The sequence below is a fragment of the Pseudoliparis swirei genome, chromosome 15, assembly GCF_029220125.1.
Source record: "Pseudoliparis swirei isolate HS2019 ecotype Mariana Trench chromosome 15, NWPU_hadal_v1, whole genome shotgun sequence".
In the NCBI taxonomy this organism is placed as follows: domain Eukaryota; kingdom Metazoa; phylum Chordata; class Actinopteri; order Perciformes; family Liparidae; genus Pseudoliparis; species Pseudoliparis swirei.
In genome coordinates, this window is record NC_079402.1 from 4,079,882 (window position 1) to 4,093,106 (window position 13,225).

Here is a 13,225-nt window from a genome sequence, read left to right on the forward strand (position 1 = left end):
TATTGTACATTAAGATCAAGGCCAATAAGATTTATTATCATCCAAAAATCCAACAAAAGACAAACCAAGCCAAAAGGTTCCATACATGCAAAGTGAATTGGGTTAGCACATCTGTACGTAGCCTGTTGTCAATTCAAAGAAGCCAACACAGAAAGAAAACCAAGGAAATGTCAATTGTATTTGTCATCAATTTAATTTTGTATGGCCCAATAGGGATTTGATACTTCAGCTCTATAGGTCAACAATGCAGGTCCACGGGTCATTATTCTGAGATGGTCATGGGGAGGTTGGGTAGGACGCTGGTCCAGAAATGCACGTAACGCAATCTCATCATTTGTTGCACATAGTTCCTGTCCATCTTAGAGTTGATCTCCAGGAACAGATGTCCATCTCTGGTGAATTTAGGCCAGGCAGTGGGCACTCCTGATTCTCCTATGTTGGGGTCCCTGTGGACATAAGAAGAAAAAAGGGCAACTGAAGTGTGACCTAGGTTTGGTTGTTATCATGAGGTTCACGAGAAAAGTATGTCTACAGAATTATACCCAGTTCTGGCGAAGTTGGTCCAGTAGGCGATCAAGTAGCCAGAGACGTCGCGGTGGCGAGGCCAGTACCCAAGCGGTGAACTGAAAGGCTTTCCAAATACGTACTGCAGGTCATCGGCGTGGTCGGCTCCCATCCAGCCGGGGTAAGGCCGGGCTAGGCCGCCCATACGATTGGGCTCAGAGAATAGGTAGGAGTAGGTACGACCGGTTCTTTGGTGAGACGAGAAAAGAATAGATATATGACAATAACGACACTAAGGAGGCGGGCAACAAAAATAAAGATCACATTTAGCATTCTAAAAGCTGAATTCTTCTCAAAGTCTACTTATAATGATAGATGTCAAATATTGCAAGTTAATTTCTTGCCGTGCACCTCACCGTACCAATGCTGAAAGCTACTTTTACTAGTGAGCCTCGTAAATATGAAATATTTAATATATAATAGGAAACAGCAGGACTTATATTTACGGAAGCTGGATTGTGTAAGAACAATTTAACAAAAGGGCTTATAAATAAATTGACGGACGTCTGTATAGCTAGATCTTATCCTCACGTGGCATTGGCAGCATGAAGGTAGAGGGCAGCCTGAGTAGGAACCAAGAAGATGTAGTCCGTTCCAATCGCCACCACAGTTTTCTTGATGGTCTCCCCGCTGGGGTTAGAGCCCCAGGTTGAGGAGTATGTGGAGAAAGCTTGGTCCAAAGCAGCCTTGCCCTGCTTAGTGTACGAAGCCAGGAGCCGCTTTACGTCATCGCTGAGATCCGGGAGGTTTAAAAATTAGGTTTGATAAAACACCACAGCACTACAGCTTAAGCAACAGTAAATCACGCTGCTCTCATTGTAGGATTGTCAATGTTTTACAACGTGATGAAACGGCTTCAACTCACATAGGGGTGTCCACCAGGGGGGAGTTGATTGAAGGAACATCTAAGCCGGTGAAGAGGTGTCCGTCCATGTCGTTGACTCCAGCGATGTAGTCAATCTCAGCAGCATTGTGGAACAATCTAGAAGGCTCATCCGGTACGAAGTCGCCATCGATCACAGGAGACAGAACCAGGTTGTTGAGAAGAGGGTCTGAGAGAAGAAGATACAATGAGATACATACCATATACATCTCTAACTGTATGTTTTATGCATAACTGGAATTCTATGTTCTCATTTGCAAGATCTGCTGTTGGTATGCTTCAAATGCAATCTGCCAAGAGCTGTTTGAGGTCTAGATGGTGTTCTGGGGCCAAGTTCCCATGTAATCTTAGTGCATACTTTGAATGAATTTCCAGAAAAAGGGTGAAGGGAAAAAGCTAATTACTGCCATCCACTTCTGTAATGTAAGCATTATGAGTTGGCCACATCAAGAGCAGTTTCTCCAGTGAGGATCCAATAAACCCTTGTAGAGGAAAGGGCTGACATTTTCTTCTATCCATTGTTCTGGAAGAAAGTTTCACAATGTCTCCAATAAAGTAAATTGCATGAAAGACTGTCCTTACGATCAGGTGAGCTGGACAAATCGAGAGTGCCGGCTAGCGTAAGCTTTGCAGGATCAGTCATCTTCAAACAGGAAGCCATATTCTGATCGGTGGGGCAGCCGAGCTTCACGGCAACCTGGGTAGAGGGTTTAAATATGCTTGACTTGTCTACCAGCCCTGAAGTTATACTGTGCTAACTATTCCACGAAAGTGCTGCACAGAAGAAATAAAACACGTCAGAGTAGCTGTTGTGTACCTCTTCAGCGAACCTGCGGGGGTTCTTGCTGATAGCCCACGGGCAAATGGCGACGCCACTCTGGGAGATGGCTCTCTTGATCAGCCCTTTGTTGTGGGGAGTGATCGTCTGTGGGCAGTTATAAGACACATGTGAGTATGTTTTGGGATTGTTTTTAAACAAAGTTAGATACAAATTTACAAACTGAATTTAATGTAAATGTCATATCCATCATCTGTCCACACCCAGAATAAAACAAGAGAGCTTCTGACCTGGAAGTTGACACTAGCTCCGCCTGCAGACTCTCCGAAGACGGTGATGTTGTCGGGGTCTCCTCCGAACGAGCGGATGTTCCTGTGCACCCAGGCGATGGCCGCCTGCTGGTCCCACAGACCGTAGTTTCCTGTCAGATATCATATTCTTCACTCAGTCGTGCAACTTTTCTTTTAATAGTGCAAATTACAAAATTCTAATTCTGTCACTGTTGTGATGAAAATAAACTGGCTCCTACCAGGTAAGTCAGATTCTCCGGTGCTCAGGAAGCCCAGGGTGCCCACACGGTAATTCAGCGTCACCACAATAACATTTCCTCTGTCTGCAATCTCCTGCCCGTCGTACAGATAGTTGCTCAGGAAGTTGGCACCCATCCCGCCTCCGGCAAGGAAGGCTCCCCCATAGATCCAGACCATAACGGGCAGATCCGAGGACACTATAAGACAGAGAACATGGGAGCCAGGGGTAGTGTGGATCTTTTATGGATGATGCTCTGTGGACTTCTCTCAGTCTTTACCTGAGCGGCCGTGAGGAACCCAGATGTTCAGGTAGAGACAGTCCTCACTGCCTCTGGTATCGGTCATGATCATGTTTATCTGCATGCATCTGTTCCTGTACTCGGTGGTCTTCATTACACCTGAGGAGAGTGTAAGAGCAGGGTAAGACGTACATCATACAGTTTGGGCTCATTTACCCGCGACAGCCAGAAGATGAAACATTTTCACGAAATTCAATTCAAGTTCAAAAGAGAAAGAGTGACACACTTGGATGTCGGGAGTTACATTGGTGAGTGCTAACAAACACAATTATCTTTGTGGTGTGAATGTATCAAGTGAGGCATTAGTGTAAAATCCAATGAGTGAAAAGTTCACTGATTCTACCCACCGTCCCAGCCGGGGTGACGTTTTGGTTTCTCAAACCTTCCAGGGATGTCAGCAAAGGGAATCCCCCTGAAGACGTCCATGGTACGGCGGAATCCAAGACGGATTTCCTCGCCCCGCACCATACCTCCCTCTGTGGAGACCACCCCGAGCTACAGAGGTGAAACAAACATCTTCATTTACTTCACATAAAACTACACCAACTGATGTGTGGCATGCTTCATTTAGATTGTAATTGTGTTTCCTTTTGACCTGTTTTTCAAAAGAAATGCAATCAATCATTTAAAAGCAATTTGAAGAATGCTTATTATAAATAACTAGAAATATCGTGAGATACAAACGTATGAAGAGTTTTTTCCCTCCACAATAGAATATATATATAAATTCCTGCTTTCATAGAATCAGACTGTACTTTTCAAGAAGTATAGCACTCAGTCACACTAAACTTTGTATGCCAATACTAAACAGAGCACTTCAACACACGGTTCTTCAGATACACTAAAAACCTTTTTTTGTGATACTTACGGAGGTCGCAGAGACCGCCTCCAGAAACACGGTAACCGCTACCAAAATCCCCAGCTTTACCATCATGACTAAGCTGTGACAACCAAGTTGATGGTCTCCAAGCTTATATAGAAGGAAACCCCTCCGATTAACAACCTCTGACCACTGTGCAAACTGGTCAGATGTTGTTTAGTGTGCCTGCTTTTCCCACTGTTAGATAACACGTAATATTTAACCACAGTGTGTCCATAACACTTTTTATCAGACTTTCCATGGTACCTCTAAAGGATTAAAACCTCTGGCTCAACCAAACTATCATCTGTAGCAATCAAACAAAGATGCAGGCCAACTTCTAGTTTTTTAGTGGACATTGGTAAAAGAAAACATGAATAAGCAGTGGCATATTTCAGTAATCCATTATTTTCTTATCACAGTGAAGTTGTGTAAGGATCGGCCATATCAATGGACCAAACCTGTCCTGCCTTTTAATGTTCTCTTTTACATCAAGTAGTCCATAGTTCACTAGTAATAGCAGATTAAAAGGGAGAAAGAAAGGTGACCTCCTTCTCTTCTGCTTTGATGAAGCCATTTCATCTGGTGATGTGGATTCTGTAGACGGCATTGCCCTGGCATCCAACACCACTGTAAAGAATATTGGCGTTATCTTTGATCGGGACTTGTCCTTTAACTCCCACGTAAAGCAAATCTCAAGGACTGCATTCTTTCATCTACGTAATATTTCAAAAATCAGGCACATCTTGTCTCAAAAAGATGCAGAAAAATTGGTTCACGCGTTCGTTACTTGAGACTGGATTACTGCAACTCCTTATTAGCAGGCTGCTCTAATAAATCTCTTAGGTCCCTCCAGTTGATCCAGAATGCTGCAGCTCGTGTTCTCACTAAAACTAAGAAAAGAGATCACATCACTCCTGCACTAGCTGCTCTGCACTGGCTCCCAGTAAAATCAAGAATCACTTTTAAAATTCTTCTCTTAACCTACAAAGCCTTGATTGGTGATGCTCCATCATATCTTAAGGAGCTTGTCGACCATATTGCCCACTAGAGAGCTACGCTCACTAAATGCGGGACTACTTGTAGTTCCTAGAGTCTTAAAAGTAGAATGGGAGCCAGAGCCTTTAGTTATCAAGCTCCTCTTTATGGAACCAGCTTCCAATTTCAGTCCGGGAGGCAGACACAGTCACCTCGTTTAAGAGTAGACTTAAGACCTTCCTCTTGACAGAGTTTATAGTTAGGGCTGAATCAGGTTTGCCCTGGTCCAGCCCCTTGATATGCTGCTATAGGCTTATAGCTGCCGGGGACGTTTTAGGATGCACTGAGTACCTATCTCCTTTTTTCTCTCCTTAAGGATGAATTTTCATCTCTCAATCACACGTTACTAACTCTGCTTTCTCCCGAAGTCCTTTTGACTTTACGTCTCATGGGGTCATCGGACCCTATGAGACGGCATAGATCCTATCTGCCTGATGGATCGTCTGGGTCGTGGAATTCCTGCTCATGACTACGCCACTGTCCTGTTGAGACTCCGCCCACTCCTCCTCCCCACCGCCATCTGCCTGATGGATCGTGGAGGTCTCCATCGTGGAATATGCCTACTATGAACTATTCATACACTCTGTCATATTCATTGAATGTATTTTAACTCTAAATCTGTCCTTCTGTACACATTACATCTATTGCATCTGTCCATCCTAGGAGAGGGATCCTCCTCTGTTGCTCTCCTCCAGGTTTCTTCCCTTTTTTTCCCCGTGAAGGGTTATTTGGGAGTTTTTCCTGGTCCGATGTGAGGTTTTGGGGCAGGGATGTCTATGTGTACAGATTGTAAAGCACTCCGAGACAAATTTGTAATTTGTGAAATTGGGCTATACAAATAAACTGAATTGAATTGAATTTGACTCGGTTAAAGGCTACCTTTTAAAAAAAGGTCAAGGCAAAGTTCAGGATCTTGGGCACAAGGTTTGAATCAACATTTAAAAGGGACTCATCATGAAAAAGTCACTGTGTCAGTCCTTGTGCTGTACATTTGGGTATATGGAATACACACCAACCAACACACTGTGTCATGAGACAACCCAGTTAGTTTTCTTTGTTGAAACAGGTGATTCAACAAGCCTTACAGATGTGTCTCTCCTTACATCAGCTCAATAGAATGTTGTACTCATGATTGCTAGTGGATTTTACCCACGAAGATAAGACTTCTCCTCTTTTAATCTATAGCACCATGTTTTCTCAATCGAAACAGACTGGGATTTTTCCCGTGGGGGGGTAAAAGAGACGGACGCTTTAAGCATAGCAATTTAGACAGACTGTATGAGGAAAATTCTGTGTTTTTTGATCAATAAAGCATGGAAACCTTTTCTAGTGGAAAACTCACATAAAAATACAAACCTGAAAATCAGCACGATATGTCCCCTTTAAAATTCAAAGGTTAAATCAGGATGGATTTCAGTTCGAGGATACACTACCGTTCAAAAGTTTGGGGTCACCCAGACAATTTCGTGTCTTCCATGAAAACTCACACTTTTATTTATCAAATGAATTGAACATTTCATAGAACATATAGTCAAGACATTGACAAGGTTAGAAATAATGATTAATATTTGAAGTATTAATTTTTTTCTACAAACTTCAAGCTCAAAGGAAGGCCAGTTATAGCTGAAATCACCAGCATAACTGTTTTCAGCTGTGATAGCATAATTGCACGGGTTTTCTAATCAGATATTAGTCTTCTAAGGCGATTAGCAAACACAATGTACCATTAGAACACTGGAGTGATAGTTGATGGAAATGGGCCTCTATACACCTATGGAGATATTTCATTAGAAACCAGACACTTCCACCTAGAATAGTCATTTACCACATTAACAATGTAGAGAGTGTATTTCTGATTAATTTAATGTTATCTTTATTGAAAAAACAGTGCTTTTCTTTGAAAAATAAAGACATTTCTCAGTGACCCCAAACTTTTGACCGGTAGTGTACATGTAGTTGGCTTGTAGGAAACATTTAGAGGGATAAAATAGGGTGTTAAAATAACCTCTGGTGAGTTGACACAGCTGTACGACTGGATTCAAAGTCACACAGCTGCAGCCAATCCAAATGGTAAGGAAGTAGCTCCTTGTTTAATGCATGACCCTTTTAACAGTAGAGCTGCACTCCAATACCTTCATCACAAGATGGACACACGGGCACGCTCTACCACAAACCACCATGAAGATGCATTTGATCTGTTTGATTAGTAGTAGTTTATAGCACTTTTTATTAACTATTGAAAACCCAACAAAAGACGAACAAAGCCAAAAGGTTCCATACATGCAAAGTGAATTGGGTTAGCACATCTGTACGAAGCCTGTTGTCAATTCAAAGAGGCCAACACAGAAAGAAAACCAAGGAAATGTCAATTGTATTTGTCATCAATTTAATTTTGTATGGCCCAATAGGGATTTGATACTTCAGCTCTATAGGTCAACACTGCAGGTCCATGGGTCATTATTCTGAGATGGTCATGGGGAGGTTGGGTAGGACGCTGGTCCAGAAATTCACGTAACGCAATCTCATCTTTTGTTGCACATAGTTCCTGTCCATCTTAGAGTTGATTTCCAGGAAGAAATGTCCATCTCTGGTGAATTTAGGCCATGTAGTGGGCACTCCTGATTCTCCTATGTTGGGGTCCCTGTGGACATGAGAAGAGAAAAGGGCAACTGAAGTGTGACCTAGGTTTGGTTGTTATCATGAGGTTCACGAGAAAAGTATGTCTACAGAATTATACCCAGTTCTGGCGAAGTTGGTCCAGTAGGCGATCAAGTAGCCAGAGACGTCGCGGTGGCGAGGCCAGTACCCAAGCGGTGAACTGAAAGGCTTTCCAAACACGTACTGCAGGTCATCGGCGTGGTCGGCTCCCATCCAGCCGGGGTAAGGCCGGGCTAGGCCGCCCATACGATTGGGCTCAGAGAATAGGTAGGAGTAGGTACGACCGGTTCTTTGGTGAGATGAGAAAAGAATAGATATATGACAATAACGACACTAAGGAGGCGGGCAACAAAAATAAAGATCACATTTAGCATTCTAAAAGCTGAATTCTTCTCAAAGTCTACTTATAATGACAGATGTCAAATATTGCAAGTTAATTTCTTGCCGTGCACCTCACCGTACCAATGCTGAAAGCTACTTTTTGTAGTGAGCCTGGTAAATATGAAATATTTAATATATTATAGGAAACAGCAAAACGTATAATTACGGAAGCTGAATTGTGTAAAAGAATAATTTAACAAGAGGGCTTATAAATAAATTGACGGACGTCTGTATAGCTAGATCTTATCCTCACGTGGCATTGGCAGCATGAAGGTAGAGGGCAGCCTGAGTAGGAACCAAGAAGATGTAGTCCGTTCCAATCGCCACCACAGTTTTCTTGATGGTCTCCCCGCTGGGGTTAGAGCCCCAGGTTGAGGAGTATGTGGAGAAACCGTGGTCCATAGCAGCCTTGCCCTGCTTAGTGTACGAAGCCAGGAGCCGCTTTACGTCATCGCTGAGATCCGGGAGGTTTAAAAATTAGGTTTGATAAAACACCACAGCACTACAGCTTAAGCAACAGTAAATCACGCTGCTCTCATTGTAGGATTGTCAATGTTTTACAACGTGATGAAACGGCTTCAACTCACATAGGGGTGTCCACCAGGGGGGAGTTGATTGAAGGAACATCTAAGCCGGTGAAGAGGTGTCCGTCCATGTCGTTGACTCCAGCGATGTAGTCAATCTCAGCAGCATTGTGGAACAATCTAGAAGGCTCATCCGGTACGAAGTCGCCATCGATCACAGGAGACAGAATCAGGTTGTTGAGAATAGGGTCTGAGAGAAGAAGATACAATGAGATACATACCATATACATCTCTAACTGTATGTTTTATACATAACTGGAATTCTATGTTCTCATTTGCAAGATCTGCTGTTGGTATGCTTCAAATGCAATCTGCCAAGAGCTGTTTGAGGTCTGGTTGGTGTTTTGGGGCCAAGTTCCCATGTAATCTTAGTGCATACTTTGAATGAATTTCCAGAAAAAGGGTGAAGGGAAAAAGCTAATTATTGCCATCCACTTCTGTCATGTAAGCATTGTGAGTTGGCCACATCAAGAGCAGTTTCTCCAGTGAGGATCCAATAAACCCTTGTAGAGGAAAGGGCTGACATTTTCTTCTATCCATTGTTCTGAAAGAAAGTTTCACAATGTCTCCAATAAAAATGTAAAGTAAACTGTATGGAGTGCTGTTTTTACGATCAGGTGAGCTGGCCAAATCGAGAGTGGCGGCTAGCGTAAGCTTTGCAGGATGAGTCATCTTCAAACAGAAAGCCATATTCTGATCAGTGGGGCAGCCGACCTTCACGGCAACCTGGGTAGAGGGTTTAAATATGCTTGAATTGTCTACCAGCCCTGAAGTTATACCGCGCTAACTATTACACAAAAGTGCTGCACAGAAGAAATAAAACATCTCAGAGTAGCTGTTGTGTACCTCTTCAGCGAACCTGCGGGGGTTCTTGCTGATAGCCCACGGGCAAATGGCGACGCCACTCTGGGAGATGGCTCTCTTGATCAGCCCTTTGTTGTGGGGAGTGATCGTCTGTGGGCAGTTATAAGACACATGTGAGTATGTTTTGGGATTGTTTTTAAACAAAGTTAGATACAAATTTACAAACTGAATTTAATGTAAATGTCATATCCATCATCTGTCCACACCCAGAATAAAACAAGAGAGCTTCTGACCTGGAAGTTGACACTAGCTCCGCCTGCAGACTCTCCGAAGACGGTGATGTTGTCGGGGTCTCCTCCGAACGAGCGGATGTTCCTGTGCACCCAGGCGATGGCCGCCTGCTGGTCCCACAGACCGTAGTTTCCTGTCGGATATCATATTCTTCACTCAGTCGTGGAACTTTTCTTTTAATAGTGCAAATTATAAAATTCTAATTCTGTCACTGTTATGATAAAAATAAACTGGCTCCTACCAGGTAAGTCAGATTCTCCGGTGCTCAGGAAGCCCAGGGTGCCCACACGGTAATTCAGCGTCACCACAATAACATTTCCTCTGTCTGCAATCTCCTGCCCGTCGTACAGATAGTTGCTCAGGAAGTTGGCACCCATCCCGCCTCCGGCAAGGAAGGCTCCCCCATAGATCCAGACCATAACGGGCAGATCCGAGGACACTATAAGACAGAGAACATGGGAGCCAGGGGTAGTGTGGATCTTTTATGGATGATGCTCTGTGGACTTCTCTCAGTCTTTACCTGAGCGGCCGTGAGGAACCCAGATGTTCAGGTAGAGACAGTCCTCACTGCCTCTGGTATCGGTCATGATCATGTTTATCTGCATGCATCTGTTCCTGAACTCGGTGGTCTTCATTACACCTGAGGAGAGTGTAAGAGCAGGGTAAGACTTACAGTACATCATACAGTTTGGGCTCATTTACCCACGACAGCCAGAAGATGAAACATTTTCACGAAATTCAATTCAAGTTAAAAAGAGAAAGAGTGACACACTTGGATGTCGGGAGTTACATTGGTGATTGCTAACAAACACAATTATCTTTGTGGTTTGAATGTATCAAGTGAGGCATTAGTGTAAAATCCAATGGGTGAGAAGTTTAGTCATTCTACCCACCGTCCCAGCCGGGGTGACGTTTTGGTTTCTCAAACCTTCCAGGGATGTCAGCAAACGGAATCCCCCTGAAGACGTCCATGTGACGGCGAAACCCAAGACGGATTCTCTTGCCCTGCACCATACCTCCCTCTGTGTACACCACCCCGAGCTACAGAGGTGAAACAAACATCTTAATTTACTTCACATACAACTACACCAAATGATGTGTTGCACGCTTCATTTAGATTGTAATGCAGATACTGAACAGAGCACATCAACACACGGTTCTTCAGATACACTAGAAAAACATTTTTGTGATACTTACGGAGGTCGCAGAGACCGCCTCCAGAAACACGGTAACCGCTACCAAAATCCCCAGCTTTGCCATCATGACTAAACTGTGACAACCAAGTTGATGGTCGCCCAGGCTTATATAGAAGGAGACACCTCCTGTAAACAACATCTGACCAGTGTGCAAACTGGTCAGATGTTGTTAAGTGTGCCAACTTTTCCCACTGTTACATAACACGAAATATTTAATCACTGTGTGTCCACAGCACTTTCCATCAGACTTTCCATGGATAACCTCTGACACATTAAAACCTCTCTGGCTCAACCAAACCGACGTACGTCGCAAAGATTCAGGCCAACATCTAAACATGTTGTTTTTTTGTGGACATTGGTTCAAGAAAACGTGAATAAATAGTTACATATTTCATTAATCTGTTCTTTTCTTATCACTCATAGAGAACTAGTTTCACCACACATGATCGCCACAACAGGCAATCTGACAGTGAGGTTGTGTAAGGATCGGCCATGGCGATGGACCAACTCTGTCCTGACTTTAATGCTCTCTTTTACATCAAGAAGTCCATAGCTCAATAGTAATGGCAGATTAAAGAAAGGGAGGCCTCCTTCTACTCTGCTTTGATGAGGCCATTTGACTCGGTTGAAGGTTTCCTCTCGATAAAGGTCAAGAAGTAGCTCAGGATCTTGGCCACAAGGTTTGAGTCAACGCATCATGAAAAAGTCACTTCGGTAGTCTTTGTGCTGTACGTTTAGGTATGTCGCAATGTGTCATGAGACAACCCAGTGAGTTTTATTTGTTGAAACAGGTGTTTTAACAAGCCTTTCAGATGTGTCTCTTCTCTCGCATCGGCTCATTAGAATGTTGTACTCATGATTGCTGGTAGATTTTAACTACGACGATTTGACTTCTACTCTTTTAACCCATAGCACCATTTTTCTCAATCGAAGCAGACTGGGCTTTTTTGCTTGGGGGTGTCATCAAGCGTAGTGTTTCAGACAGATATTACGAGGAAAATAATTTTTTCTTTCTTTCAATAAAGCATGGAAACTAAAATAAATAAAATTGAAAGGTGAAATCAGGATGGATTTCAGTTTGATGATCCGTTACCAAATGTAACGGAATGTAAATGATGGCATCCCCAAATCCCGAGGTTTTGTGTTTTGGCTTCAGGAAAGTTTTGAGATACCTGGTTGATGAAAGAACGTGTATTAAAATAACATCTGCTGCGTTGACACAGCTGTCCGACTGGACTCAAAGTCACACAGCTGCAGCCAATCTAAATAGTAAGGAAGAAACTTTTTTTTGGTAGGGACATTCAATCAATTTCAGCAAACATCCCAGTATGATTCAATGAAAAAACACACATTTCTACCTTGTAGTTTAATATTTGAAATGTATTCCAACACTGACTTAATGAGGACATTTTATTCATACAATTCAGTAAATCTATATATATCATAATAATATTCAGTATAATATTGTCGCAACCCTGTAAAGTGGGCTTTGTATTTGGATTGGTCAGTCGTTAATCAAGGTGAGGCAGTGTGCATGCTGGTCGAGGTGCGTGCCTGTGATTGGTGTAGAAGAGGGGAGGCGGGGTTGACCTGTCCTGGGAACGGGAGTGAAGTGTGAGTTCCTCGTCAGTGTTAGAGAATGCTAAGATTAAAGTATTCCTTCAAGAACGTCATTCTGACTCATCTCTGTACTGGCCTTGTTAGACCTTAGTGCTGCGTTGGACACCATTGACCATGACATCCTGTTACAGAGACTGGATCAGTCGATTGGCATTTCAGGCTCCGCACTAAGTTGGTTTAAATCCTATTCATCAGATCGATCTCAGTTTGTATTTGTAAACGATGACGCCTCGATGACACCAACGTTAGTCACGGAGTTCCACAAGGTTCTGTGCTTGGACCAATTTAATTGACCTTATACATGCTTCCTTTGGGCAATATTATCAGGAAACACCCCATAAACTTTCATTGTTATGCAGATGATACTCAATTATATCTATCGATCAAACCAGAGACCAACCAGCTCGCTAAAATTCAAGCATGTCTTAAAGACATAAAAACATGGATGACCTGCAGCCTTCACTGGCTGGACTCCAAAACCTTCATCACGAGATGGAAGCACAGGCACGCTCTACCACGAACCACGCAATGCAGCAGAGTTTATTGCACTTTTAATTAACTATCCTATCCGTCTTTTTACTCTCACGCCCTTTTACCTCCATCTGTTAAAATAATCATGTCTTATCCCCGTTAAATAAAGGATACACAGTATGTAACAGAAGTCACCGCCACATGGCATTTCCAATGCTGTGCATCTCTTGCCTCGTGTAGTTTCTCAAACACAAACATAATTATAAAGA

General features: G+C 43.0%; 2 protein-coding genes across 2 annotated transcripts; both read right to left on the reverse strand.

Moving 5' to 3' along the window:
* Positions 1-262: 262 nt before the first annotated feature.
* LOC130205279 (bile salt-activated lipase-like) lies at positions 263-3,988 on the reverse strand. The gene is made up of 11 exons (XM_056432537.1): positions 3,923-3,988; positions 3,402-3,549; positions 3,034-3,153; positions 2,755-2,952; positions 2,516-2,646; positions 2,265-2,372; positions 2,030-2,144; positions 1,430-1,616; positions 1,096-1,296; positions 543-752; positions 263-446 (listed from the first exon to the last, which is right to left on the reverse strand). Exons 1-11 carry the CDS (start codon positions 3,986-3,988, stop codon positions 263-265), a joined length of 1,668 nt encoding a protein of 555 aa, XP_056288512.1.
* A 3,332-nt stretch (positions 3,989-7,320) lies between these two features.
* On the reverse strand, positions 7,321-10,932 carry LOC130205278 (bile salt-activated lipase-like). The gene is made up of 11 exons (XM_056432536.1): positions 10,867-10,932; positions 10,563-10,710; positions 10,190-10,309; positions 9,911-10,108; positions 9,672-9,802; positions 9,421-9,528; positions 9,186-9,300; positions 8,578-8,764; positions 8,244-8,444; positions 7,689-7,898; positions 7,321-7,592 (listed from the first exon to the last, which is right to left on the reverse strand). The coding sequence occupies exons 1-11, from the start codon at positions 10,930-10,932 to the stop codon at positions 7,409-7,411; spliced, it is 1,668 nt and encodes a 555-aa protein (XP_056288511.1). The 3' UTR covers positions 7,321-7,408.
* Between the last annotated feature and the right edge of the window lie 2,293 nt (positions 10,933-13,225).